This window comes from Sporobolomyces koalae (genome assembly GCF_050403365.1).
Source record: "Sporobolomyces koalae JCM15063 DNA, S_koalae_JCM15063T_v1_ctg5, whole genome shotgun sequence".
In the NCBI taxonomy this organism is placed as follows: domain Eukaryota; kingdom Fungi; phylum Basidiomycota; class Microbotryomycetes; order Sporidiobolales; family Sporidiobolaceae; genus Sporobolomyces; species Sporobolomyces koalae.
Window position 1 is genome coordinate 112,730 of NW_027481766.1, and position 26,879 is coordinate 139,608.

Genomic DNA, 26,879 nt, shown 5'->3' on the forward strand with positions numbered 1-26,879 from the left:
AAAACGGAGTTGGTTCGGAAGAAGGAGGAAAAAGGAAGGGAAACGGCGAAAATCGAGTTTGAGGAAGGATGAGAAGAAAGCGTTGGTAAAGCCGAAAGTAGCTGATGATCGAGAGACCGAGTCGCAGAGCGGGTAGGACGAGAGAGATCTGATTCGTGGCGGGATAGAGCGAGGTTGAGTGAACGGAGCGAGAAAGAGGCGCAAGACTGTCTAGGTTTCGGAAAGGGACTGGAGATCCATCTTGATGGTTTTCATGCGGGAGAACAGACAGAGACTGATAGAGAGGGAGGGGGTATCCGCCGCTTAACGGAGACGACTGATGATAGGGGATCACGAGGTCAGTGATCTGATAGAGAGAGAAGGAAAGGGGGAAAGGGAACGTACCGAGCCTCACGCTCCGACTCGAGGAGAGCGAGGATGTCGTTCTCCCTGACGGGGCCCTTGACGTTCCTGACGATCGAACGGGTCGAGTCGTCCATGAACTCGACGCGGACCTGGGTGACTCCACCGCGGGAACCAGTGCGGCCGAGAACCTTGACAACCTTGGCGAGCTTGACAGGGACCTTGTTCGAAGTCGTCTCCTGTTGGTAGGGGAGGGGCAAACGCGAAGGAGGGGCAGTCAGCAAACTGGGCTCCCTAGAACTTCGAAGTGATTGCAGTGTCCCGTCGCGCGCTCGTCCCATCTCGCCTGCTCCTACACTGCCGCTGTACAACTACTGCGTTGCCGACTCATTCTCTGCGAGGTCGCGCGAGGGGCGAGGCGAAGGCGGTGGAGGTGAAAAGTGCAAGGCGGGTGGTCGAGGGTTGATTGGTCGAGGCGGCGGTCCCGGGGGCGGCGCGGGTCGGGCAGCGGCGGGACAGGTGCTCAGGCGATGCAGCCAGACGGTTCACGTACCATGGCTGTTGTAAGGTGAGGCGAGGCTAAGGGAGAAGGGGCGAGACGAATTCTTTCAAGCAAACTGAGTCTGGCGGGTCAGCTTTGGCAAAATTTCTCTCGGCCTACACAAACTCACCTCGACCGCGCCCTTCTCTTTCCCCCTTTTCCGGTGTGTTGCGAATCATGTCTGTCTCTGACTTCAGCCCCGTCCCTGCCGGTATGCTCTCGCGCTCGCTACGTCCCGTCCGGTGGTCGAATCGCTGACCGATCACTTTTGCTCCTTCCTCCCTTCGCCTGCTCGCTCTCACCTGCCGTCTCGCCCGTCCCGTCTCGCCTCGCCTCGCCTCGCGCCGCCTTCGCCCAATCTCGAAAACTGCAGACGTCCTCGCCGCCAACCACAACGGTGTCCTCCTGTTCAACCGTTGGGATGCTGCCGATGTTGAGGTCAAGGACATCTCCTTGACTGACTACATCCAGGTTCGCAACGCCGTCCTCCTCCCCCACACGGCCGGTCGTTACGCGAACAAGCAGTTCCGCAAGGCCCAGATGCCCATTGTCGAGCGCCTCGTCAACAGGTACATTTCCCATTTCACAAAACTCTCTCTTCTCGCGCGCGGAGAAGCACACTCGGGCACACTCTCGAGGGGGACTTGTAGGAAGCGCACAGATGCGTAGGACAGGAGTAGGGAGGCGCTAGGAGCGTAGAAGATGTAGAAGGGGTACTCCGCGTTCGGATATCGGGACAGCGTGAACTGACCCCCGCTCGCTTGCACTGCCCTCTCACCTCGACCTCGACCCCGATGAACGCTATACACGATCCAACAGTCTCATGATGAACGGACGCAACAACGGCAAGAAGCAAATGGCCGTCCGAATCGTCGCCCACGCGTTCGAGATCGTTCACCTCCTCACCGACCAGAACCCCATCCAGGTTCTCGTCGACGCCATTGTCAACACCGGACCCCGTGAGGACTCGACCCGTATCGGATCCCAGGGAACCGTCAGGCGTCAAGCCGTCGACGTTTCGCCCCTTCGTCGCGTCAACCAGGCCATCGCTCTCATCACCATCGGTGTAAGCACCCCCTACCTCTTGTCGTTCGTACGTTAGATCTGCGAATGCTGAACGAGTCGCACCCCCACATTAGGTTCGCGAGTCCTCGTTCCGCAACGTCAAGTCCATCTCCGAGTGCCGTGAGTGTCACATTCGCATTATTCCTACCTCTATGATCTAGACTGATCCCGATTGTTTCTTTCACCAGTCGCTGATGAGCTCATCAACGCCGCCAAGGGATCGTCCAACTCCTACGCCATCAAGAAGAAGGAGTGCGTTGATAAATCGATACTCATGACGCGTCTAAACCCGACACTGACCCCTTCCTTCCCTCATACAGCGAGCTCGAGCGTGTTGCCAAGTCCAACAGGTAAACGGAGAAAAAACCGAAACCTGTCAGGAGGAGGGACGAAAAGAAAAAACCAACACCTCGAGAGGAGAGGAAATTGCGGAGGGAAAGGGCGCAAAGTGGTGCCGCTGTTGTTATCTGCACAAGGCCTGCAACTCTGTTTTTTTGCTTCTTTCGGGGAAGGATACAAAAACACAAAACACAGGGGAACACGTGAATGTGAGCTGAGCGCGATCTCTGGTAGTTTCAAATTCTTGTTCGCTTTGGTTGCTGCGTTGTGCGCTTGCTTGCTTCGCTACTGTGTGGCCTGGTCTATGGCGTGCCCCATTGTTAGCCTGCGCGCCTCTTGAGTCACCTCTGTTTTCGATGTCTTGAGCTCTGGCATTCTTGATCGACCTTGGCCAGCTCGCGCACGGCGTCTTACGAGGAAGAACCTTGCGTTCTGCTGTTTCGAAAACACACAAGCGGATTGTTGCAAGCCAGGGATAGTAGTCAGATCATCCAATGCCTGATCCGACACTATTCATGTCGACGTAGAACAATGTACATCCATTAATTAGGTCATATCCGCTGAGGACATGGCAAGTGGACCGAACATTGGTTGATCAGGTGCCGCACGTCCGATGCACTTCAGGGTGCAACAATTGTTTGAGCTGCGACGGTAAGCGCCACCATCATGCGAAAAATGGGAGCAGGAGGAGCCGTAGCTCATGATCCGCTCCCTTACCTTTAAGCTGACTCGAGGCGTCCATGCAAACTCTGGTTGCACGATGTCTGATACCCACGGTAGGGGGGTCATTTCCCCAGATCCGATTTCTGTAGGCGAACGATATCGTATTTTTGCAATTGCTACAAACCAAGAAAGCAGCAGAGATATGCAGGACTGACAACAGGCAAGATGAGAAGAATGACATGCTACGAACGAGAGGACCGAAGAGAAACAGAGACAACATGTTGCGTGGACGCGGCGTTTTACATGATATGGATGGAACCAAAGGAGAATCTGTTCAGAACCGAGTGGTGGCAGCTTTGAGGTCGTCAGCGTTGATCCAGTCGACTCCATTGTCGATCAAAGTCTTCCATGTAGCATCGCGCTTGAATACCGGCCACCTGCGAATGAAAGAAAGGTGAGACTTGAAGGATACCGAACAATACGCGACGCAGACGAAAGAAAAGGTACTCACGAAGGGGTCTCCCAGAACCTCGTTTTGATTCCTTTCGCATGAGCAATGTCGACCAACCTCCTCAACTCGACGAGCTTGTCTCCACTCAGGTCCAGACTTCCGATTCGACCAAACAATCTTCTCAAGCTGCCGCTTGCGAGGGGTGCGACCTCGCTACCGTAATCTGCATTCTCAACCTCGAGTAGCGGGGTGTCGTAAAAGATGAATCGAGGTTGTTGTTGCTTGACGAGGTCGACGGGGCAATTGCCCGTGCAAACAACCGTGATGGGTCGTTCGGTGAACGTCTTGGTAGTCGAGTCGTAGTAGCTGAGGAGATTACGTTCGCGGAAATGAGACAGGTAGCTGATGACAGCATCGTGCAGGTCTGGTCCCGAAGTCTTGTAATCGAGAAGGAATTGAACGGATTGCGATGGATCATAATCATAAACTCCGCTGTTCATGCAAATTGAGATGAGCGCAGAGCTCGAAAATCACACGAAGAGTAGTCAGACACGTACTTGTCGATCGAGCTCGATTCGTTGACCGCGAGAGCGTTTGAAGGATTTTGCAAATCGAGCACCGCTTCGAGAGGGTCTACGTGCTCGAAATGATCAGAACAGACCTGTAAGCCACTGTACGAGATGAACAACGTACCAAGGTAGAGCGACTTGAGCGTGCGTGCGTGGGAGAGACTGACAGTCTTGTGACCAACCTGTATCAACAGTTCCATTCTCGAGTCAGTCAGCGCTTATTTGTGAGGACTCGCTCGGGTCTTCACTCACGAGAATCTCGGTACTGTTGTTCCCGAGGTCGACAAGATGGATATCGGCTTCGAAAGACTTGCACCCGTAGCTCAGCGCGTCGAAGAGAGGAACTTGTCTCCAGTCTGAGCAAATCAACAGAGCTCATGATCAGCTCGACGTTTTATGTTTCGCTGACATCCTTTACCAACTCACAATCGTTGTGAGAGTGAACATCCTGTCACGGACCGCAGATCGAGTCAACATATAGGACAAAAATAGGTTGTGCAGTTGAAAAAGAACGTTCAGCTCACCTTGGGAACGATACCCCTTGTGAGCGATGTCGGGTAAGTCAAGGCGGTCAGATCAGACTGCACGAGTAGTCCCGACAACGCCTGCATCGAAGATTGCGCAAAGAGGAGAGCTCTCGAGATTGACTGAGGTGGGGTGACCGGAGATGCCGATAGGACCGGTATCACGACCATTTACTTTGGAAGAGAAGGCTTGTCGAGTGAGGTGATGTCACGGGAAGGAGCACGACAAGCTGGGGTGTCGAAGGAGCCGAGAGGTTGAAGCTGAAGTCGCACTCTGCGCACTCTGTTCACGGAGATTTGTTCGCAGCGTAAGCCAGACCCACGCGAGAGCGGTCGCGTTCACAAACGTGGACCTCGGGCCTCGACCTCGAGTTGAAACCCTTCTCGTCGGGGCAGTGACCTTCTCAACTGGGACCACGGATTGAAAAGCATGGTAAGCTCAAGTCGGGTCCCCTCTTCCTCGCTTAGACTGCTTACGCACGCCGCTTCTCCAGATCTGAGATCTGGAAGTGTTCTGGAAGTGTTCGTGATGGATCTCGCCATGTGACGAACCCGCCAAGAGGAGGAGAGATCCTTTGTTTGCCGCGCCGGGCAAAGCGTGAGCAACTGAGCGAGGAGGTGAGACGTGGGAGTCCCGCACCTTTTCGCAACGTCTCGCGAATTCGCCAACGAGACATTGCGAACACGAGTCACTGGAGACGAGACAACGCTAGTGCTGACATCTGTTCTGAAGCGGATCGAGGGGAAATCGCAAACACTGCATAAGACGAGTCTGGGAAAAGCTGGGAATAGTTCCAGTGTCTTGCGACTTGGTGATTTTGACACGACTATAATAGCGCTACAGGGGGTGTTTCCAATGGTGACAACAGCGACAAAAATGGGTACTGCAAATGTATGAGAGAGGGAAGCCGAAGAAAAGTGAACAATGAAGGAATGGAGCTTGGAGGGGTGGTCCGGCTTGTGGGTGCAACGGAACGGCCCGTACTCAGATCCAATCGTATGAGACGGGTCTGGACGCTTGTCGCGCCTGCAATGCAGCCTTCGCACATTGGAAGCTGTCGGGTCGCCTCGAACTCGAGTACAGGTGAGGCGAAGACAGCGGTGGCAGAGTGCTTGCCTCTCGAGAAGCGACGGGAGAAGAGAGGGTAGTAGGCGAGGCGAAGAAGGTCGACAACTCGTCGAGAGCAGGCCCGATATCTTGCTCGGGAATGGGAGTTCGTGCCGACGTGCAGGTCGAGGAAGTGAGCGTGTCCTCACTTGTGTCGATATCGTAGCACATGCCGTCGTCCGAGGTCGAGTTGAAGAAGGCGTCTTCTGGAAGCAGAATGGCTGAAGAATACGAGGGAGAGTCGGCAGACAGAGGAGTGAAAGTCGTGTGTCCCGTCTCGAGGAAATCGATTTCGAGTTCACGCGATACGCTACGATGGTGTGGCTTCTTGTCGAATCCAGAGATGGCGAGGCCACGGGGGACAGGCGCCCGGCACGTGCTCGGAGGAGGTGCCGTGTAGTTGTCTGTGATTGTCACAGTGTGGAGAGGCGCATCTTCTTCAATCTGGCTCAATCGAACCTTGGCGAAGTAGTCATTGACCGCGTCTACCGCAGCGGCTTCTTCAGCGAAGCGCTTTTTCGATGCCGTTCGTGGGGAAAGCGGTACACGGGAAGGCTGGGGAGCGATCGACACGCTGCAGGCAAAGGTGGGAGAAGGAGGCAGGGAAGAGGCGCAGGTTGAGAACGAGTTGCTTGACGACGCCGAATGACCGCGAGAATGAGTGAGCGAGGGAAAGTCGCAAGAGGAAGACGAAGTTTGACGAGAGTGGTGCAAGTCATAGTACGAAGAACTCTGTTTGTCATCATGGGTTGGTCAGTGTACTCTCTCAACGAGGGAACACAGTCGACAAGAATAGGGTGCTCACCAGATCAGAGGGTCCATCGCTCCAGTCGCCGACACGGCCAGAGTTTGTATCCCGTGCAGGGGCTTTCCGTTGCAGTCGACGGAGAAACCGTTTCGGTTGCCGCTGAGTCGGACTCGGAGGAGTCTGCGACTGCAGAGGAGCTGCCAATGGCGAAGTCGACTGGCTGGACCCGCGCAAATTCGCTGCAGGGCGAGTCGAAATCGAAAGGCGACGCTCTGTTCTCCGTTCCACAATCCCTCGCCTTTCTCCCTCCAATTCGACTGCTGTGTCGCGCTCAATGGCGGATCTCGGCTGATACATGGGCATGAAGGGAGGTACTGCAAAGGGTATTGTCGGGAGAACCTGCTTGCCGGTCGAACAGGCAGAGGGCTGGTCGGTGCTCGCGGTCGAGTTGCGACGCGACGAGGTTGACGAACTGGAAGAGGTCGACGTGAAGGACGCGAAGGACGCAAAGGAGAATCGTTGGCGGTTGTTGGTCATCGGGAATGCGGCGGCAGCGACAAGACAACCGAATCACGGAGTCGAGAATCCGAAACCCGTTCGAGTTCGCGTTTCAGATTGCGGGTGGAGGTCTTGAATGCGGTGGATCCTTTCTTCCTCGATCGAATGACGGCGAGTCGATAAAGGGATAGAGTAGCCCGCGAAGAGCAGACGAGTGAGAGAAAGTCGCTCGAGAGGTGGGTACCTCGGAGCAGCTCCAACACACCGCAAGGCGCAAGCGTCTGCGGCTGGCAACGGGGTGCAGTACGAGGCTCTGGTCCCCGGAGGCCGCAATATGTGCAATGTCGGCTAGTTCGCTCGGGACCCAGACATTCCCATACAAGGAAGGATCTGCGAGCCCTCGAAAATCTGCGCGTCGGGCCATTGCCAAGCTCGGAATGATCTCCGTGCGGTGAACAATGGCTGCCGGGTTTGCCGGATACAGACGAGGAGGGAGAGGTGCGAGCGCACTTGCTTGATTCGGAAGTGGCCCGCCCCCGGCGAAGATGTCTCGGCGGCCCCTGCAAAATTTCTTAGCCTCGAATCTCTCGCCCTGCGGTGGCAGGTCACGCTGCGGGGGTCTCGTCAGCTACGTTTGGCTGCTTGAGCACTTTGTTCGAGCATTTTCGGCACCTTGTCCCCGGTCGAGACCCCCGAATCGGCGATGTGCTGAGCTTTAACTCCTGTCTCAAGCATGGTCGATTCATTTTCGGTTCAACTCCTCCTGCCGGCCACAGTTGATTACTTTCCATCATTGGGATTGTCTTTTCCCGTCCCTTCATTAATCATCAAGTCGGATCTACGCCGGTAGCCGCTTTGCCTCGAACGCGAGATCCCATCACAAGAGACATTGAGACGCGGAACCAGCCATCTCTCTGTGCCGAACTCACTCGCGCAAGAGCCGGATACTTCGGCTCGAGTAGGAAAGTGCCACATCATCCAAAATCTCCTGCGGGCACCACTTGCAGGAACTTTGGCGCCAGCTTTCCCATCTCTCCGTCATCGTCCCTAATCTCGCCTTCAGCTCAACCACCAAAGGAATCGGCTGGACCGACTTCTGCTCGGGTATACCATGAAGACCAGCCGTGGGTTGACGCTCGCGTCTCTGACGACACTTGCCCTCGCTGGCACTCAATCACATTTCTCTGCGACCGACTGCCTCGACGCCTCGACGGTTCACGACATCAATACGCTTCTACGTACCGGCGGTGAGGGTGCTTCAGTCGCCTTGTGTCCGTTTGCACAAGTATCAATCGACCCCAAAGGTGGCCCGATCACGTTCACCGCCCCGCGCCAATCCCTCTTCACGGCTGGATTCCCGGAAGACCACTCTCGCGCAACCCTCGTGATCGAATCGGACCAAGCGAAAGGAGATCTCACGACCGCAGTCAAAGCCGACTGCGACAAGTGCAAGGGAGTACGGATACAGAACCTGCACATTGACGGAGGACGGGAGCAACTCGGTGCGGTTGAAGGTGGAGATGCATTAATCTTGGTTGGAGGCGCTGCGGGTGAGCAGCAGGTGCGGCATGTCGATGCATTCGAAGCGCGAGGTTATGCAATCGTGCATGCGAGTGGTGCGTCCTCACGCTTTTCGCTTACCTCTTTTGTGGAGCACTGACCGATTCTCCCGTATACAGAGGGCAAGAAGGGAACATGTTCGGGAGTCTCGATCAGCGAAAACGAATTCCACACTGCGGGCGATGCACCAATCGACGCCCTCTTGACGTCTGAGCTGCGACGCCTGCGAGATGGACCCCAGCCATCGGCTGGCCAAGAACGACCAGGCAAATGGACGGATGCCATCAGCGTTGCATGCGCTCGATCGTAAGTCCTGAAATTACCTCGACAGCGAATCTAGGCGAGACTGATTGATCTACGGTCCTGATTCCTGCAGGTCGATCTCGGAAAACACCATTCGTGATATTTCCGGAGTTGGAATCGCTCTTCGAGGTGCTCCTGGCACTCAGGTTCATCAGAACACGATCGTCGCGCGAGAAAGAGATATGCTTGCCGGAATCGCCATCGTCGCAAACCCGATCTTTGTCAAATCGAAAGTGCAGATCAATGGAGTTTCGGTGCAGTGAGTCGTGTCGAAGACTCTTTGCCGCAGGATCTGGATTGACACCGCTTTCTCCTTTGCAGTGAGAATCGGATACACGCAGCATCGGCGATGATCCGAGTCGGAATCAGCACGGGATCCGGAGCATGGGCGACAGACGAGCTTGAAGGAGATCACCAGATTGCCTTTGGCTCGGAAATTGTCCGAAACCGCCTCAGCTCGTACGCTGGGTACTACGGATACGCGATCGCTCTGTCCGATGCACGGGGCATTGTTGTCGAGGACAATGCAGTTAGGTTCGTCGTCTCTCGTTAGCTCTCTTTCCGAGGTCTTCTCAAGAGTGCTGACTCTTTTGAGCTCTGCAGTGCTTCGATTTGGGGATTCGAGACGACCGCCTGCTATTCGAAGCCCGCCTTTGTCGCCCCTACCCCTCTCCTTCGAGATCCCCGCTCCGTCATCGGTCGCATTCAGCCTCAGTTCGAAGACAAGCACTTTGGCTTTGCGCTCTGTGTCGGGCCCGGTTCTGCCTCGTCCTCGATCGAAGTCAGTCGTCACCAGATCAACGATCTCTCTGCGATCCAAGCTTCGGCGCAACAACCACCCCGTCGAGAACCCGTCTACGACGACGAAGACGAAGATGTCGCACCTCGAGTCAACGTGTGGACCGCACCAAAGAAACCTCGTTCGGGCAACCGTCAACAGATTGTGCACCCTGCAAAAGCATACAAAGCGGTCAAAGCCGTACCTCCGAAACCTCCCGCGATCCCCAAGATGGAATGGCACCCGGTTCATCCGATCCCGGGGAGCAAAGAGGCGAACGAATTGAAAATGCAGGAGGCGACGAGGAGAGGAGCATTCTCGTTTTCGGATCACATGGGAGATACCGGATCGGCAACTCCTTCTGACGGCGGAGCCGCAGGAAAGAGAGCGAATGGGGCCGAAGCGAAGAAAGGGATTCAAGTCAAGAGGTTGAGAGGCAAGAGAAAGATGGGTTCTCGATCAAGCCATGTGTTCTATTAGGTCTTTCATACAACGCCATACCCCCATTTCTTTCACGATCCACACCCGTGTTGTATCAACTCACTCTCTTGTAGCCGTTGATGTGTCTCCGCCGTAGAAAGGGGAGTAATTATATTAGCATGGTCTAATCGATACAGCGTATCGTACAACAACATTTTTGCGCAGTCTATATGCTGAGTGAGAGGATTGAGTGGAGAGTGTAGTTCTAGTAAATGGCAACAAAGATTGCGATGGCGGGACAAGGTGCGATGGGACGAGCTAGATTCCTTTCCAACGCTTGAGGGATTCATACACGGTCATACTGATACCGTTCGCCGGGATCTGCAGCGTCGATAAGAGAGAGTCTTCAGTACGAGCACCCTCGCTCGAGAAGAAATAAAGGGCACTGACTGCGTAAGCAATTCTGACTCCCAATCCCCTTGAAAACGCCTTGGCTCCACCTTGTTGATACAGCTCCTTGACGATGCCCATGATCCCACCGGCGGCTTTGCCTCCAGAAGTCTGCCACCTTGCCTGTACCACCTCGATCGGGTTCGTCGTGCATGCCGCGGCACAACACGAAGCGATCGAACACAGAGTGAACCTCGCCGTCAACGGAATCCCTTCCAAAGGTTCTTTCGATGTCGTCGAAGCTTTCGGATCGAGGGAAGAGTATCCCGGGATGAATCGAGTTTTGAGAGATTCGTAGGTCATCCAGTAGACCGAGATGTTGGGGACGTAGAGAAAGTTGCCGAGCATGTAGCCTCGGAAGAGTCCTTTGATGCCTTCTTCCTGAACGATCTTGCGGGACAAGGCGATTGCAGAGGTTCCTTCGTTGCCTTTTTGTAGCCGAGATTTAAGAACGTCGAGAGGGGTCCAGATTGCGCCAGATGCGACTGTAGAGGGCGAGCCTCAGTACTTTGAATACTCTAGATATGGAGGCATAGGTACGTACGCTCGGCAGCAGTTCCGGCTGCGACAAAGATCGGAAGTTGTTGCAATAATGTCGGTTTCTCGTGTTTCGAGATGAAATTTTCGGCAATGTATCGTTTTGTGGCTGTATAAATACCGTCAGATTGCATAAGCAAGAAATGTGACAGTGGTTTTCGAGACTCACTCTCATAGGTGAGCATGTACACTGATAGAGCCGGAACCGAGAAGCCGATCGCAACCGGTAAACCTGTTTGCCATGCAACGCGGATTCGGTAAGCAGTGTAGAGTACGCTTCGATGATCGGCAGTTAGGACGAACCGGCATAGAGGTTTCTCAGCCTTGGAGCAGGCACTAATTGCTTGAGCGGAGGAATGATAGCTCCTGCCGTTTGTATCCGGATCCTGACCGTGTCCACTACATAAGTGCATCACGCTGGTCAGTTCAATGATCTCCAGCAAGCACAGGAGCGACACTTGTTGCCGCACGAGGATGGGTGCATAATCGAGCCGAGATGGCAGAGGCTGAAGAGGCAGCAATCACAAAGGGCTCGACATAGCTTTTCTTGACAGGTTCGATAGCTGGAGGCGGAGGTGTCTCGGTTGCATCCATCGTAGCGAGTCAGGAGTTCGGAAAGAAAGGGGTGATTGATGAAACCGCTGTTGATCTGCTCCGGCTGTGGACGGCAGATGTGCGAGGCTCAGTCCTGTAAGAGCCTTTTGGATGGCTCGCTGCAGGGTTGGGCGATGTAGATTGATGAAGAGGGAAATGACGGAACCGGATCCGCGAACGACCCGATCGAATTCGGAACCTTTTCCCGGGTTTATGATTGGCAAGATCTTCTCTCGACAAAATCAACGTGTAGTAAGATGGCAGTCGTCGACAAAAGGTACGAATAAGCAGCAACGAACAGAAAAGGGTAAGTGAGGGAAAGACGAAGGAGAGACTAAGACAATACAGATGAGCGGAAAAGAAATTGTTCAGACGAGAACATCCCCATTGCTTGCAAACCCAGCAAGGGAGGAGGTAGTGATGGCAGGATCGTCAGAGACGGGAAGAGGGACGAGTTGAGCTTCGTTGAGGGTGAAAAAGTAGGGATTGTCAACCGGCGCGTTCAGAGGAAGACGAGGAGGCGAGAGCGAGACCGGCATGAGAGCCTGGTCAAAACCGATGAGGGAGGACAGGGCGGGAGGAGAAGCAGGTGCATCTGACGATAGCGAGTCGTAGGAGAGGACAGAATCGAATGAAGATGTGGAAGAGTCTGACACGCTGCGAAGCGAGCTCGTTGGTGAAGAGAAAGCGGAAGGGTATCGAGGTTGAGAAAAGGCAGCGAGGGAGGGAGGGAAGAGGGATGAAGGAGAAGAAGAAAAGCTCGAGCTTTCGGGTTGCAATGCGACAGGGTGCAAAGGTGCGAGGGTTGCAGTGTATGGTACCATCGGCTGTTTGATCTTGCGTGGCTGTCTGGGCAAAATTTTCCTTTTCGTCGTAGTCTTTGGGGCGCCCTTCTCGACAATCTCCTTGATCGATTCGCTGATTGCTTTCCGCACTCCCTCTCGCAGATAGTGCTTGATCTGGTCGATTTTGACCTTTGCCTCCTCCTCTCGAGAGTTTTGAGGCCCTCGCTCGGTTGCGTTGACAAGGTTGACAAGGTCGGCCACCGTGCCGTTCGTGTACCGCCGCTTCAAGTCCTGCCACCCCGACCGTCGACGCATGTTGGTGAACCATGTATCGATCTGCTGCTTCGTGTGTGTCGGATAGCCCTCAAGTAGAGTTGCCTTCTCTGTCGCATCGGGGTACGGATGCGTAAAGTGGTCGAGGAACCAGGTGCGGAGAGGGAGGAACGGGTCGCGTTCTTGACTCGCAGATGGTGACACCAGGCTCTTCTTGGTCGCCGACAGGATCGCACTCGTCTGCTCGAGAGTGATTCTTTTGATCCTTGAACACTTTCTGTCTAGTTCAGACAGTGGCGAGCTGATGAGGTACATCGTTTTTGCAAGCCGCTGTAATCGCTTTCGTGGCTCGTCATCCAGAAGTCCTGACTCCACTAAGCTTCCTCCGGCTGCGTATAGTGTCTCTACCTCGGCAATGAAGGCATCCGACAGAGTGCCAGATCGTAATTGACTGAGGTAAGCCGATTCTAAGCTGGCTAGCGCTGAAACGAAGTCTCCATTTTGCGATTGTTCGGTGGGCATGACGACCATGACGCTATGGAGTAGGTCGAGCAGAAAGTCGCAGTGAGCTAACCAGACGACGGGACGCAGGTCGAGAGATCGATCAAGACAGGCAGGGCGCGAGCGCTCGAACAAAGGGGACACACAGACTCACCCGGCTCTCATTGTCCTGAAGTCACCTCTTCTCACTGGCTTCTCCTGTGTGTGCGAAACGTATCGATGGATACCAGACTGTCACTGTCAGCACTTGCCGATCGGCTACTCGTATCTACGGCTCCTTCGACCGCGTTCGCAAGAACTCCGCCGACATGGGACATCGTGCCTCTATCGCTTTCGGCACTTGGCCAATCACTCGTCGAACCGTTGCAGGCGCTGGGCTGTTCAGAGACCGCCATCGAGCAATTGCAGAAGCTTTTGGCTCAGTCTTGCTCAAGGCTGGAAATGCGGTGTCAAGCGATCTATCGCGACACGATGGTTCAATTGAGGACAACCTGTTCGATCCACGATCAAAGCGTATGGGTGGCATACTGTAAAAGTTTCGGGGCTGCCGTTCAACGTCAATATGCGGAAGCTCAGAAGCGATGCTTTGAGCGCCTCTTCGAGGAGGTCAAGATCGCGAGAGACAACCAAGCCTCCTCTTTTGTGGCTTACTCGCAGCCGACGGATATTCGTCCTGGGTCTCCATGCGAACCGACCGGAGCCTTCACAGAAGAGGTGGTCGGAATACTGCAAGAGGCGTTCCAGAGGACAGCAACTTTGTCGGCGGCCGAGGTCAAGGGCCTTAGGCAGATCACGAAGCTCAGTACGAAGCAGGTGAGTATCTACACCTGTCAGGATCACGCGATCATCTGGGACCAAGAAGCTCGAAACCTGATCCGAGCGATTGAATGAAACAGATCCGAACTTGGGTGAGATGGGCTGTTTTCTGGCGTGTCGACGCGGAGCTGACTCTACCACTATTAGTTCGCAAACCAACGTCAGCGTCGAGGTAGGAAACCCGCGCCGTATCCCGTCGCCACTTCGCGCCGCCCTTCAAACCAGATCTCTCCCGCTCGTCGCAACTTCTCCGACTCCTCCACTTCCTCGTCGATCATATCCTACACCGACTCGGACGCATCATCCGCCGAGTTGCCCCTCGATCGAAACGACGTTCTGCCTTCACCCGGCGACGATCCCTTCCTTGCTTTCCACCAGCAAAGGGATCGTGCTCAAGCTACCGAGCACCTACTTCCTCCTCAGGCGTACCCTCATGCACTTGCGCTCCCGTCAGGATTACGCGATGTTCACCACCTACCGCCTGCACCTACGACTGCTGAGACAGATCGATTCTTCTCGTCTCCACCGCAACAAGCTTCCGAGCCCATTCCAGCGTCTGCCTCCTTCCTCGATCATCTCGCGTCTAGCGATCCTTTTCTCGATGACCGATTTCTGGATAATATCTTCGGCAATCTCGGCGTCACCGCGAATGGAGGATTGACCCTCACGATGGAATCGTTCCAGGATGAAGCGGAATCAGGGGTTCCGATGAACGATTTTGAAGGAGGAGGAGGTAGCAACGCTGGAGCGTTCTCGTTCGACTGGTGATCGAACTGTATGAGTCGGTGGCCTGGTCGTCATTCGTTATCCTTCGTCCTTTCTTGTTTTTGCCTGTTTGCTATTTCCCCCTCACTTTGCTTCGCGATTGCTTCTTCCATGTCTTGGCTTGACTGTAATAGCTCTTTGTCGATCCAGCTCATTTGCCTTCTCCTATGTTGCGTTGCTGATCGGAACTGAGGAGGCTGAGTCAGGTCGGACTTGCGGTTCAAGGATGATGAGGTCGCGAAGCATGACTTTGCGGCTTTGTTTCCTACTCCCCACAGTGCACGTCCTCGCAGCTAAACTCTCTCCATTCTTGCACCGAGGTTGAACCCTCGATGCGAGAGGCATAAGACCCGTTCGGAAACGAGTCGTGCCTCGTCTCGGTCTGCGTTTCCCTACAGGTGAAGTTGTCGCTTAGGCTTGTTGGCGACTCGATGATTCAACGGGGTCATCCGGCATCGGTGCGGTCAGATCCGGAGCAGCGCAAGCGCCGTGCAAAGCGAGAGACGAAGCCACGAGACTCATGTGCCATGACCAGGACGATCGCTGTTTCCCGAGACTTCATTCCATCAATTGCGAGCTCCCGTCGCTTGAATCCTCTTAATAGCTCAACTACTCAAATCGAGACACTTGCTTGCTCGAAGCTGCTGGTGATGTTCCGAGTCTTCAATAAACTCGCTTCGATTCAGATTGTGCTGCTCAGTCTCGCGTTAGCTCCGATGGTTCGAGCTGCTGTGAACCGACTCGCCAACGACCCATCTCGCGCAATGACGGGTCATCTTTCAGTTGCTCCTCCGAGTGCGTCAGCCCTCTGTCTCTTCCACTGTACCCCTTGCCGGAAATGACAACATCTGGAGTAGCTTTGCCAGCATTTTCCGAGCTTGCTGCTTCACCGATCCCGCGCGTGAACCCAATAGCAGTGCTCCGGCGTCGACAGGATCTGGACAGCTATGAACCAGATTCGTTCTTCGAGAGCCCAGATGACAACAACTACGGATCAACGTCATACTCGATTACCTCGTCTGGGTTTCACTGCGACGAGTCTTACGAGGAGTTCTGCCATCGCACCGGGAACGATCGGTACCTGGAAAATCCAGGCATTGAGGAACAGTGGGAGAAGAAGAGGAGAGTAGATTGTCAAGACTGGTATCGAAACGAGCACGGCCACAACGTAGCCTCTCGTGTTCGTCTACGGTGAGCTTCACATACATCAACCATCTCTTGGTTCACCGCTGACGTGAGCGCACATGTCAGCTTGAATGCTTGCATCCTGATTTCGATGGCAGTTCTCGCTCTCTGCATCTTCTGAACAATCAATTCGGTACATTCCAATGGTTATGGACCATTATCGTCTCCGCGACATAACCAAAGCATGATGTCTGACTTCGAAGCTGCTTGTTGTACGTGCGACGCGGCGGAAAGTACCCGTGAGGACGCGCAGCTTCATGAAATATGGAATCTTCTGCTTCTAAACTTGTAAGGGACAGCGTTAGCATCCGTCCTGACAACCTTCAGTCGTGTCACTCCCGAAGCGGGAGGCTGAGATCAAAGAACAAAGCGTAACTTGAGCATTTGCTATCATGAATCGCTTTCCTTGAGCTTTCACCATCCTATTCGATTCTCTCCTCCTCTCTTTGCGGATCACGATGCCTGCATACTCGTATCCGACTCCCAACAGCGTTCTCAAAGAACAATTGAGGCTCCAAGGTGAGAACATCTCGTGTGCAAGCACCGCTTCTTCAATGCAAATCGCTTTGTCCATCGCGTCATGAACAGAGCATCCCGAGGGCGGCTACTATGCCGAGACTGATCGTAGGAAGGAACAGATCCCTTCTCCCTACGCCAGTGAGTTGTGTCTGCGAGTCGTTTCGTGCTTTATATCCTTATCTCGCTTAACCGCATGTTCGATTGATCACTAGAGGGTGAACCTCGCTCACTGGCGACTCAGATCTACTACCTCCTTGATTCAAAGTCTGTAAAAGGGAAATTGCACTTGAATCTGTCCACGGTATAACCTCTTCTTGAACGTTTTTCTCTCGCTCCCGTCGCTGAATACTGCTCGGTGCTAGACATATCATCTTCTCCACAACGGAAGGGCCAAGTACACCCTCTTGCGACAGTCACCAACTGCTGGAGAGAAACCCGTGATCAAACAAGTCGTAATGGGAGAAGATGTCGAAAAGGGAGAATTGCGTCAACTGCTAGTCGAAGGAGGATGGTGGAAAGCGAGCGAATTGCCCGAGGAAGACTTGAGTAATGGAGAAGAGGACAAGACGGGCTGTTTGATCAGTGAAGTGGTCGTTCGTGAGTTTTCTCTCATCCTCTCGAAGCAGGCTTGAGAATCCGCGCTAATCAGGAATCGTTTCAGCCGGGTTCGATTGGCACGATCACGCTTTTCTGACTCGCAAGGGACTGTTGAATTTGTTCAACGGCGACGAGGAGGACGAGTGGTACCAGAAACTCCTGTCGTACGTCAAATCCGATGAAGAATAGCTCGCTTGCCAGGAACAGGAGAAAGATCGCAATCGCTTTTGGGTGGCTGGTACGGTGTGATGATTGCAATTCCTCGCGTTGAAGTTAGACTCTACACATCTGTCAGCTCGATACCGGGACCCTGAGTCGAAGAGATCTGCACGCGGGCAATCGCCGCTGTTCGAAATAAAAAGATTGATCAGTGACTTTACAGCGATGCTGTCGGTACTGGAAATACTTACGTCGCTTGACACGTGCGGGAATTCCGCTCACGTGTCCAGGACCTCCGAGAGCGATGTCCGAGACCGACGCGAGAAGGGTGTGAACGTTGTCTTGCAGGGCGTCGGAGGAAAAGTGTAATCGACCGACAGCTGAGATGCGAACCTGTCAACATACATTCGAGCGGCGCAGTAGACAGGAAAAATGATGCTCACCTGCTCGCACGACACCTCTCGAGTCACCTTTCCAATCCAAACCACCCCTAGCTTCTTTCACAGCTTGCTCGATATCACTCGCGACCGTACCCCTCTTGACACTCGGCATCAAACCTTTCGGACCGAGAGTACGTGCCAACTGCGGGTTCCTCTGGAACAAGGTGACCATTTCGGGAGTCGTGATCAACTTATCGGGACTGAGCGTGCCGTTCAAGATCTGGTCAATCAGTTCTTCTCCTCCAACGACATCGGCACCCGCCTTCTTTGCCGCTTGAGCTTGTTGACCGGAAGCAAACACGACGAGGAGGGAAGACTTGGTCGAGGATTGGCACGAGTTGGGAAGAAACACTCGTCCTCGCAACGCGTTCAATTGGATCGCGCTAGAAGGTTTCGTCGTAATGTTGATCTCGTACGCTGCGTTGGGAGTACGAGGCGACCACGTCTACGAACGCGAGCAGTCAGATTCCGTGTAGATCTTCTGGCGATGTTTAAGGTGAACTCACTTTGAGGAGAGTGTGGGCTTCTTCGAGAGTCATCATCTTCTTCTCCTTGCCTCGGAGACCAGATCCAGCGCCTCCTGCCAATCGTGCAGCTCGTTGTGCCCTCGCGATGGAGGTTTTGTGAAGAGGCGACAACACCTTGGCGGCCTGAACCGATCCGCTCGTGCTGAACGATCGCACCTCCTTCGTAAGGTTCAGTAGCGGTCTCGGATTAATGAACGACATGCTGATCGAGAGACGCGTAGTGGAGAGAGACGGTGCTATCGGAAAGTGATTCTGCTCCTCATCTTTCTCTCGTTCATCCTTCACTCAACATCGACACTTCATGGACTGAACCTCGCAGGAAGAATGCCTCCAACTCCTTCGACCTCTCGTTTGAGAGGCGCACCTCCTTCATCATCTCTACCGCCGAGTTCTTCCTTCTCGAGCCCTCGACCCTCCCTGTCGCGCAAAGGGAAAGAGAAGGCAGTCTACACGGTACCGACGTACGATTTTGGAGAAGGCGACGAAGCTTTGTACCAACCGAGAAGCGGTCAATTGCAGCGCAAACCATCTCGGAAACCGAAACGGTTGTCGAGGAAGAGTACCGCGAACGGGAATCTCGGAGTCGAGACGATCACGATAGGATCGACAGTGGGACAGAGCGACAAGGAAGAAGCACCGAGAAAGAAACGACGGAAACTGAGGGATGATGTCGATGCGCTCAATCCTTCTTCACAACCGGATCCAACTCCCTTGACGTCCAAGAAGCCGCCAACGAATCGAACGAAATCAGCAGATCCTCCACAGCTACCGGATACTATCAAGGAGAAGGAAACGAGAAAGAAGAAGAAGACGAAAAAGTCGGTGCGGCTTGAACTGCCCGTCGAGTCGAGTGACGCCGAATACGGTTCTGGCGACGACGACACATTCCGACCCATCACTGAAGACGAAGATGAAGACGATGTGCCTACCACAACCAAACGTTCCCGCCAACGAGCGAGAACTTCCGACACCGAGAATTCTCTCCTGGCGAATTCTGACCTCGATGCGCTCGACTCGCTTGATTACGCCGACCCTCACAACCTCCCTCGTTCGAGTCGACAGCGACGATCGAACAAGTATTGGAGAAGTCTTGAATGGGGATTCTACCGCACCTCGTTGGCCGACACCGTCAGGGGAGAGGAAATCGACATGGCAAAAGTCGTCCACGAATGGGAGAACTTGATCGCGCAGAAACGCAAAGACGAACAAGAGACAGAGGACAAGGCACAAGATGCAGATACCGAGGAAGGACAGCCCGCAAAAAAGGAGAAGCGACCGAGAGGAAGACCACGGTTACCGAGGACGCCGAGATCGAGGTCGAATTCGGTCGCCCCGTTCCCGAAATTGAGACGATCGACCCGCGAAGCAACGATTCTGAATGGGTACTCTTCGGCCGGAACCGCGTTAGGCGAAGACGAGGGATCCGGAGGCGAAGGAGCGCAAGATGACGAGGTCGACCAGCTCGAACTTCCGAGTTCGACAATATTGAGCGAGATGGCGAGATGGCCTCTCTACCCGACAAATCTCCTCGAACACTCGACCACCCGACTCGACTTTTACCAAGAATTGGAAGAGTTGGCCAAGAAACATCGCAGGCAACTTACAATTAATCGCCCTTCGAGACCCAGACGTTCCAAGATCCGAAGCGCGTACTGCTCATCAGGACCTCTCGCTACTGCTTCAGACCCTCCTCCTCCTTCTTCCTCGAGCTCTGAACCGGATGAACTTGGCGATTCCGATACCTCGATCGCACCTGGGTTCTCTCCACAATTCTACCAGATCCCCTCGATGGTCAACTCGGTTCTGCAGCGTCTGTCCGACTTTTTACCGAAAGAACCACTCCCAGCAATCGATTACTGGTCTGTACCGATCAGGCTTGAAAACATGAGGAAAGATCGGGAGAAGCAGCAACAAGCGAACGCGAAAAGAGCAGCAAAGGCGAGAGCCAAGGCGGAAGCGAAAGGATTGGAAGTACACACGCCAGAAGTAGCGAAGTGCGAGATCAAGCAAGCGCAAGTTCCAGGATGGAGGGAGGTGGTGGCCGTTGCTCGCGAGAATCAAGCGATCCCCAAACAGTGCGTCCTTCTCCCCTAAATACAATACTGTTCTACACTGACAACCTTGTGCACATGTACAGCGTTGTCGACAAGCTCGAGCAGCAATTGCTGGAACTTTACGGTCCGCTCTCCGAACCCGAACGTGCGTTACCCCTCATTTCTCTCAAAACGTTTCAACCTCATATTTTTCCGACCTACTGACACGCGTGGAATGTACCGGATTGTAGCAATCAAGTTGCCTGCTCTCGGCGGACAACCGACGTTTCCGAACCTTGAAGCTCGAGTTGAGAAGCCCGTCGAACCCAAAGTCCGAAAGCCCAGGATCCGCAAGCACAAGGGAGTCAAGGTTGTCCCGCGTTCGAAAGAGACGGTCGATGATGATGATGAGCCTCAGGAGGATGCAGTGGGAAGAGAAGGCGCTGACGTGTCATCGTAAGTGAAATTCGGCACAAAGCTCGCGAGACAATATTGCTGACATTGCTCTCCATCCAGTACTGCCCAGGCTCATCAACAGGATGCGGGCTATCACGAGGGTTTAACCTCGGAGCAGGAAGCAGCTGGAATGGACCTCGACTCGTAAGAGAAGCAATGCACCTGAACCTGCAACCCAGCACCCAATGACGCTTGTTCACGTGTGTCGCGGGCGATATCCCCAACGAGTTTTCGAGTGTCGGAGTGATCCGCCCAGGACGCGCGAATCGCTTTGGACCGAGAGGGTCGGGCATATCACGCGCGCGACGAGCTGACCTTTGCTATGAACGCATGACCGAGGCTGGGAAATCGCGGCGCTCGACGGCTACTTGCTTACCGCGGGTCCATGCAATTGCTATTGAGAGAGACTTGCAATACGCGTCTATAGCTTCAGTAGCTCGAACCGATCGATCCAGCTTGACGTAGCTCGATTGGATCCGAGCGCGTCCTACTATTGCCTCGCAACGCGCCTGGATTCCATCTAGCATAAGTTGTGATAAGTACGGCAGCATTTCTTTGCATGAATGAGGCTGAGCACGATGAAAGGTACCGAGGAACCCGATAGAATTCGCGAGAGAATTCTCGAAACTCGTCGAAGGTTGACGCGTCTCTTTGCGTTTTGGAACGCCGAGGACTCGCGAACGGGTGCACGAGTTTCAGAGCGATAGCGAGGATTATAACAAGGGCAGAACGTTTGCTAAGCCGCGTTGTTAAGCCGCGAGAAAGGGCCGAGTCAGCAGGGAAAACGTGCGATGACTTGGCCGCAGTTGACTCTCCTCGCGAGATCGCCACGGGGGTTCTCTCGCTCTCTCGTTTCTCCCTCACCTCAAGTCACCCGTCTCGAAGTCAGCCCTACTCTTCACTGAGTAGTCGTTCGCCGCCTAGCCAAGCAACAACAGCAAGCCCGCTCCCGCACGCTCGCCTCGGGTCCTACGCGCCTCTTGCCTTTGTTTGCCTCCACCTCGCATCGTAGTCAACCAGCACGACAATCAAGCTATGCCTGCCCCTCAGTACACCTCGAGGCCCGTCTACGCGTCGATCGACGGCAAGCAATGTAAGTCCCGGCTCTCGACCCTGCTTCTCACGGTCCCCACTTCCTGCGAAGGATCGGGACAGTTAGATTAGCCCAGACCTCGCTCCGATCACACCTTTTGCTGACTCTGCGCCTCTCTTCTGCTTCTGCATCTTGTCCCACCTCCTCCTCCTACCTGTCCCTCACCTACAGACATCTCTGCGTTTACCGGCGAGATGTCGTTCACGCCTTACCGCGCAACCGGAGGTCCCTCGGCACGTAGCTCTCAAGCTTCGACATCGTCTTCCCCCTCGTCGACCCCATTCATGTCGCCCTTGTTCTCGCGCCGTGCATCGTACTCTTCGAGCGACGACTCGGACGACGAGCTCGAGACGCCAAACACCTCTCCGCAGCTCGTCGGCCTCGACGCGAAGCACAATCACCTCGCTCGCGACGCCAAGGGCAAAGGCAAGGCACTCGACCTCGACGACTTGCACCACATCAACGGCGAAATCGTTCCCTTTTCGCTGCTTGACATCTCGGAGGAGGATGCCGACACCCAAATCGTCGTGCCCCAACCCCCCACATCCCCTCTTGTGCATCCCGACCCTGTCCCGTCTTCCACGTCGACATTCGCGCCTACACTCGCATACCCTCCGGGACTCCCAGTCCCTGCCCACCTTGCGTCGACATCGACTCCAAAGCCTCATCCTGCGGATAATGCGCCGGCCGCTCCTTCCACGCCTGCGTTCTCCCACGTTCGCCCACAACAACCATCACCCCCGTCACGTGAGGAAGAACGAGAAGAACGCGGTCGCTCGAGGTGGCCCCGACTCTTGTGGTCGTCTCAACTCGACGTCGAATCGCTCCACGTCCTTCGTTCGTACCACTCGCGAGTCGTCGGAGGGGACCTCCCCGTCCTCAAGAAGGGCATGACGCCTCGCGAAGTCGCCAAGTGGAGTCGTCAAATCGAACGTGCTGGCCTCTAAACGATCTCAATCAATCATCACCGCTCTTCGCTCTTCGCTTTTCACCGTTCTCTCTTTTGTTCGATTCTCTCGTGGGATGTAAGGGTTTTCGCAATTGTTCGTTTCTATTATTCTTCTTTGTTGTTCCTTTTCTGTTTGTCTACGCCCACGCTCGTTCCCACCACTCCATTTGTACCACCGCTCCTTGCCAGCAAAAAACTTCTCATCAGTCCTAAAGTCCGAAAAAAGTAGTACCCCTCCTTCGTCTCTTTCTTATAGCAGAACCAAAAACCTGAATATGAATGAAAGCCGCTTGTATCAACTACGATCACTTGTGAAAGATCGAGAGAGAGAGTTGTCTTCCAAGCAAAGAATCTCGCCCATAGAGTACGCGCTTCAAATATTTCCTCGACTCGTGACGATAATCTGGTTGCAAGGTTTCTTAATTGCGAGGGGCAAAGGACTACAATGCCATTTCCTGATCCTCTTCCACCTGATTCTTCTTGAGTTGTAACCCAGCCCTCAATTCTTCCGCCGTCACAACCACCTCTACAAGATACTTGCCCAACACGACGTTACTCAATGCCGTCTTCAACACGATATCCAACACTCCAACAATCGTTTCAATCGCCGGTTGTGCGATCGTCCAATCGACTTTTTCAATTTGGTTCAAGACACCTCCTTTTCTAGTTGAGACGGATCCTTCTTCTGCCAATGCGAACGCTTCAAAGATCGATTGTTCACCTTCTGCCAACCTACCAATCGCAGCGGTTCCCGAAGCGACACTGATACGACCTCCTGTAGTCGCCGCTGAATCGGTAGATTGCTGTTCTTGTTGTTGTTGTTGAGGAAGAGTCGCATCTCGAGCGAGTTTGGCAGCTCGAGTCAAGTTGCGTAGGATGAGGCATGCAAAGAATCCAGGTCCGGCCGCTTCGTGATGGTCGTCGACTTGTGCGTGGTACCGCACGTGATGAAGTTTCGCAGCAGGTAGCTCTGGGACAGGGTTCGATACAGCGGTAGGTGTCGAGGAGAGCACAGGGAGATGAGTACGAGTATGGAGGGTCATCTGAGCGATTTGAAGTGAGGGATCCGTTTGCGGGGTTGTTGGTGTGTAGTTGCAGTCGGACCATCGGCAGGATGTGGGAGGGGATGGGAGGGCGAGGTGAGTGTTGTAGACATGCTGGTGGAACGCTAGACGCGAGTCGTGCCCAGCTGGGACCGGACAATCTTGCCACCCACACTGACCCGCAAGAGCTTTGTGTCGAAGAAATAGGTCAGACGATGAGAGTGCAAATCGGTAAGACTTCGGAGAAAGAGGACTCACTCGCTCGTCTCCGCGGTTTCAGACCTTTGATGATGAATTTCCTGCCTTCCGCGTCATCGAGAATCGTTGGCACTGCCGAAGGGAACGCTTGTCCCGATAGTCGGATGACATCCTGCGCTGTGAGCATCGTCGGGATCTTGGGATTCATCGTGATCGTTTCAAACTGCGTCTTGTACGCTGTCCACAACGAGACTTGGGTGATGTCCGAATCGGGATCGATCTCGTACATGCGATGCATCCTGTAGATTCCGGACCACGTGAGTATGAGCACTTCCTGACTAGATGATCTCGTCTATGCGGAACGCACCAGTTGATTGTCCGGTCCGACTCATCCATTCTGACAATCTCGTCCAACTCGGCTTCCGACAACAACGCGTCTCCGGATGGACTGATGATTGGTTTCTTACTCAGACCTGCCGGTTTCACCGGATACTTGGTGCGGTACCAAGTCGCGGCTTCCGAACGAGTCAACATGATATCGGTCTCGACTTGCTCCTCTTTCGCTCCGATCTGGAACTTTGAACACACGAGGTGGAGAATCTGCAGCAGTTCGGGTCGGGTACAGAAGTAGGCGGCATTCGAAGGCAGGAGCGTGTGTTGGTAGATAAAGTCGAGGACGACCGTGTTGAGCTCGGCGTCCGCGAGAGGGAGGAGCCGGATAGCGGTTTGGACCGGGTGAGGGTGAGGTTTGGGCAATGGAGGGAGGGCCTCGTAGGCGAGCAGGGCAAAGACGGCGTCGGATTTTTCGTTGAGCGACAGAGCAGTGAGGCATCGGTACGCGGCGATGATCAACGCGCGGTCTTCAGATCGGGTGAGAGCGACCAGTAGAGGGAACAGTCGAACCGACGGCGCGTCGAGTGGTTCCGGTTTCGGTGGAGGCGCATCCTCGTCGGCGTCGGAAGCGAGGGCGATAGCATGTCCTGGGATTGCTAGCGGGATATGTTCTCCGAAAATTTCAAGGATCTCGAGCAGGTACAGGCGCAATTCGGTTGTCTCTTCGCCTTCTGGGCCTTCGAACTCGCCCTCCTCGAGAACCTGGACGAGCACTTTTCTGAGCCGCTTGCTGTCAAGCAGAGGCTCTGCGTTCTTCTTTTCGAGTGCGAGGTTCCTCAGGACGAGACTTGCTTCTGCTGCACGCCGGCGCAGGACCTCGCGCGGTTCGCTGCTGGTGAGCGCGATGAGCGATTGAGCACCGCCGCGCCTGTCGTGTTTCCGTCGATCGAGGTAGTCCCAAATGAGTTGTACAAGTCCATCGAGCAGGCCGGGCAGTTCGTTCAAGCGGAGGAGGTCGGGATCAATCGATGCAACTTGGATGATGCGTTCGAGTGCGAAATCGATCTCGGCAGGCACGCACGAGCGCAGGGAAAGGACCAATCGATTGCTGGGCCCGGGTTCCAGGTACGCAGCTGGTGCCAGAATGGCAGGAAGAACGCGAGTTAGACAGTTCAGGTAAACATGCACTCGCGGGGGTGGATGGCAGACTCACGCCCAGTCAGGAGGGAGCTCCAGCGGTCTCGTGCCTTTGCTCGCTGACTTGGTCCTTTCGCGCCTACACCTCTGTCTGCTCTCGGAGGTCGAGCCGTTCCCGGAGGAGCGTACGGCACCCGTTGAGCCGAGGGCGCGTAGCTGATGCCCGGTCGACCGTAGGCGGGTTGCATCGCGTGCAGCAGAGCGGACGTAATGTCGTGTCGGGATGGGCCGAGGTCGAGTGGAGGTTTAAACAAGTCGGCTCACCGCGCAACGTCGCGACTTCGTCTTCATCTCAATACTCCCCCTCTCGATTCCGCTGCACTCGGTGCTAGACTTCAAGTATGATGTGTAGAGGCGGGCACATCTCTTCCAACTGTGAACTGCTTGGACTGAGCCTTGCGCATCTCGATCAGCAAAAGTTCCCGTGAGAACTTCCTGTGCAGAGCTGGATACTGTAGCATTCTTTCCGCTCGAATACCTCGAGCAAATACCAGTGAGCAGCATTAGGGTGCGTGCACTGTCGAGAGTGCAGTCCTTGCTCCTGTCTTTTGACTGATCGCACGTTCCCCTCGAACGTTCCCCTTCCTCATTCTCATCCTCATCATGGGCCGAACCTATCGCATTCTCTTCCTCATCGATCGACGGGTGTGTTCGAAGAGGTGACGAGCATGATGTCTTTCGGTTGCTTCTCCTCTCTTGAGCCAAGCGCAGGCTACAACCTCAGCTGAACCATGTCGATCGAACCTCAAATGTCCCCTTCCGGTCGCGGATCCGCCGCGAGTTCAATCACGATCCAAGTGTCAACGACAACCTGTTCGTCCCTGCCCTCGTGCGACATTGAGGAAAGCATTGCACCCCTAGACGAAATCTCGACTACGATCGAACCATTCCCTGTGACCTCTACTCCTAGTCGTCCTTCATCCCCTCCGACTCTTCCTCCTGCAAGATGTTTGACGACGACGACGAGTCTGGACGAAGCAACAGCTTGCCCACCTCCTTACCAGTTCCCGCCTTCACCTGGTTCTCAAACATTGAACCCTCTCTCGTTCTACCCTTTCTCGACCTTGACTCCTCTCGGTACTCCAGAGTCTCCCAACCTACAAGCACTCGAGCGAAGTTTGACCTCAACGACGAGTGTTGGTGCACCTCCTGCATACGATCAAGTACCCGAAACTCTTGCCGAGAAATGTTTCGTCTATGGGTTCCTCTGTCCGTTGATCTGGATCTACGGCATGACAAAGTACTGGCGCTCGGAACGACCAGTTGGGTTCCAAGATCGAGCGAAAATCGATTTGGAACAGGGAACGATCGAAGGAGGGTACGTAGAAGAGAGTCTGGCATGTTGGAGGGAAGAAGAGAAAGTGTGGGCATTGAGATGTGCTTGGTCTTTGGGTGCATTCTCGAGTATCTTGATCGTGATGGGTATCTTGTTGGCGAGCATATTGGGAAAACTCTGAAAGCGGTTGCCTCTTACTTTTTGGTGTCGGTATTCTGAATAATATTGATAAATTTCTTCTTAT

At 54.4% G+C, this 26,879-nt stretch overlaps 14 protein-coding genes across 14 annotated transcripts; 7 read left to right on the top strand and 7 right to left on the bottom strand.

Moving 5' to 3' along the window:
* Nucleotides 1-303: 303 nt before the first annotated feature.
* Nucleotides 304-898, bottom strand: JCM15063_005868 (eS28 family ribosomal protein; the record flags this gene model as incomplete). The annotated part of the gene is made up of 3 exons (XM_076676624.1): nt 304-316; nt 385-581; nt 896-898. The coding sequence occupies 3 exons, from the start codon at nt 896-898 to the stop codon at nt 304-306; spliced, it is 213 nt and encodes a 70-aa protein (XP_076536083.1).
* Nucleotides 899-1,060: 162 nt separating this feature from the next.
* Nucleotides 1,061-2,302, top strand: RPS5 (40S ribosomal protein uS7 RPS5; the record flags this gene model as incomplete). Its single annotated transcript, XM_076676625.1, has 6 exons — nt 1,061-1,094; nt 1,257-1,452; nt 1,703-1,949; nt 2,023-2,068; nt 2,137-2,200; nt 2,269-2,302. 6 exons carry the CDS (start codon nt 1,061-1,063, stop codon nt 2,300-2,302), a joined length of 621 nt encoding a protein of 206 aa, XP_076536084.1.
* Nucleotides 2,303-3,284: 982 nt separating this feature from the next.
* JCM15063_005870 (phosphatidylinositol-specific phospholipase C/glycerophosphodiester phosphodiesterase family protein) lies at nt 3,285-4,665 on the bottom strand (the record flags this gene model as incomplete). The annotated part of the gene is made up of 7 exons (XM_076676626.1): nt 3,285-3,387; nt 3,462-3,893; nt 3,959-4,034; nt 4,095-4,152; nt 4,223-4,326; nt 4,397-4,418; nt 4,495-4,665. 7 exons carry the CDS (start codon nt 4,663-4,665, stop codon nt 3,285-3,287), a joined length of 966 nt encoding a protein of 321 aa, XP_076536085.1.
* An 814-nt stretch (nt 4,666-5,479) lies between these two features.
* Nucleotides 5,480-6,887, bottom strand: JCM15063_005871 (uncharacterized protein; the record flags this gene model as incomplete). Its single annotated transcript, XM_076676627.1, has 2 exons — nt 5,480-6,334; nt 6,408-6,887. The coding sequence occupies 2 exons, from the start codon at nt 6,885-6,887 to the stop codon at nt 5,480-5,482; spliced, it is 1,335 nt and encodes a 444-aa protein (XP_076536086.1).
* A 1,072-nt stretch (nt 6,888-7,959) lies between these two features.
* JCM15063_005872 (right-handed parallel beta-helix repeat-containing protein) lies at nt 7,960-9,969 on the top strand (the record flags this gene model as incomplete). Its single annotated transcript, XM_076676628.1, has 5 exons — nt 7,960-8,464; nt 8,528-8,714; nt 8,785-8,970; nt 9,033-9,245; nt 9,315-9,969. 5 exons carry the CDS (start codon nt 7,960-7,962, stop codon nt 9,967-9,969), a joined length of 1,746 nt encoding a protein of 581 aa, XP_076536087.1.
* A 258-nt stretch (nt 9,970-10,227) lies between these two features.
* On the bottom strand, nt 10,228-11,490 carry JCM15063_005873 (uncharacterized protein; the record flags this gene model as incomplete). The annotated part of the gene is made up of 6 exons (XM_076676629.1): nt 10,228-10,290; nt 10,360-10,844; nt 10,904-11,005; nt 11,066-11,128; nt 11,200-11,295; nt 11,367-11,490. The coding sequence occupies 6 exons, from the start codon at nt 11,488-11,490 to the stop codon at nt 10,228-10,230; spliced, it is 933 nt and encodes a 310-aa protein (XP_076536088.1).
* A 368-nt stretch (nt 11,491-11,858) lies between these two features.
* Nucleotides 11,859-12,863, bottom strand: JCM15063_005874 (homeobox domain-containing protein; the record flags this gene model as incomplete). Its single annotated transcript, XM_076676630.1, has 1 exon — nt 11,859-12,863. One exon carries the CDS (start codon nt 12,861-12,863, stop codon nt 11,859-11,861), a length of 1,005 nt encoding a protein of 334 aa, XP_076536089.1.
* A 657-nt stretch (nt 12,864-13,520) lies between these two features.
* Nucleotides 13,521-14,633, top strand: JCM15063_005875 (homeobox domain-containing protein; the record flags this gene model as incomplete). The annotated part of the gene is made up of 3 exons (XM_076676631.1): nt 13,521-13,862; nt 13,946-13,957; nt 14,013-14,633. 3 exons carry the CDS (start codon nt 13,521-13,523, stop codon nt 14,631-14,633), a joined length of 975 nt encoding a protein of 324 aa, XP_076536090.1.
* A 1,640-nt stretch (nt 14,634-16,273) lies between these two features.
* Nucleotides 16,274-17,120, top strand: CFF1 (Cff1p; the record flags this gene model as incomplete). Its single annotated transcript, XM_076676632.1, has 5 exons — nt 16,274-16,334; nt 16,404-16,472; nt 16,547-16,635; nt 16,697-16,931; nt 16,996-17,120. 5 exons carry the CDS (start codon nt 16,274-16,276, stop codon nt 17,118-17,120), a joined length of 579 nt encoding a protein of 192 aa, XP_076536091.1.
* Nucleotides 17,121-17,211: 91 nt separating this feature from the next.
* On the bottom strand, nt 17,212-18,258 carry MRPL1 (mitochondrial 54S ribosomal protein uL1m MRPL1; the record flags this gene model as incomplete). The annotated part of the gene is made up of 4 exons (XM_076676633.1): nt 17,212-17,276; nt 17,342-17,470; nt 17,534-17,975; nt 18,037-18,258. 4 exons carry the CDS (start codon nt 18,256-18,258, stop codon nt 17,212-17,214), a joined length of 858 nt encoding a protein of 285 aa, XP_076536092.1.
* A 123-nt stretch (nt 18,259-18,381) lies between these two features.
* JCM15063_005878 (uncharacterized protein) lies at nt 18,382-20,694 on the top strand (the record flags this gene model as incomplete). The annotated part of the gene is made up of 4 exons (XM_076676634.1): nt 18,382-20,132; nt 20,195-20,256; nt 20,342-20,546; nt 20,607-20,694. The coding sequence occupies 4 exons, from the start codon at nt 18,382-18,384 to the stop codon at nt 20,692-20,694; spliced, it is 2,106 nt and encodes a 701-aa protein (XP_076536093.1).
* Nucleotides 20,695-21,833: 1,139 nt separating this feature from the next.
* On the top strand, nt 21,834-22,586 carry JCM15063_005879 (uncharacterized protein; the record flags this gene model as incomplete). The annotated part of the gene is made up of 1 exon (XM_076676635.1): nt 21,834-22,586. One exon carries the CDS (start codon nt 21,834-21,836, stop codon nt 22,584-22,586), a length of 753 nt encoding a protein of 250 aa, XP_076536094.1.
* Nucleotides 22,587-23,028: 442 nt separating this feature from the next.
* Nucleotides 23,029-25,547, bottom strand: RSC9 (Rsc9p; the record flags this gene model as incomplete). Its single annotated transcript, XM_076676636.1, has 4 exons — nt 23,029-23,819; nt 23,890-24,128; nt 24,197-25,295; nt 25,376-25,547. 4 exons carry the CDS (start codon nt 25,545-25,547, stop codon nt 23,029-23,031), a joined length of 2,301 nt encoding a protein of 766 aa, XP_076536095.1.
* A 543-nt stretch (nt 25,548-26,090) lies between these two features.
* JCM15063_005881 (uncharacterized protein) lies at nt 26,091-26,816 on the top strand (the record flags this gene model as incomplete). The annotated part of the gene is made up of 1 exon (XM_076676637.1): nt 26,091-26,816. The coding sequence occupies one exon, from the start codon at nt 26,091-26,093 to the stop codon at nt 26,814-26,816; it is 726 nt and encodes a 241-aa protein (XP_076536096.1).
* Nucleotides 26,817-26,879: the final 63 nt, after the last annotated feature.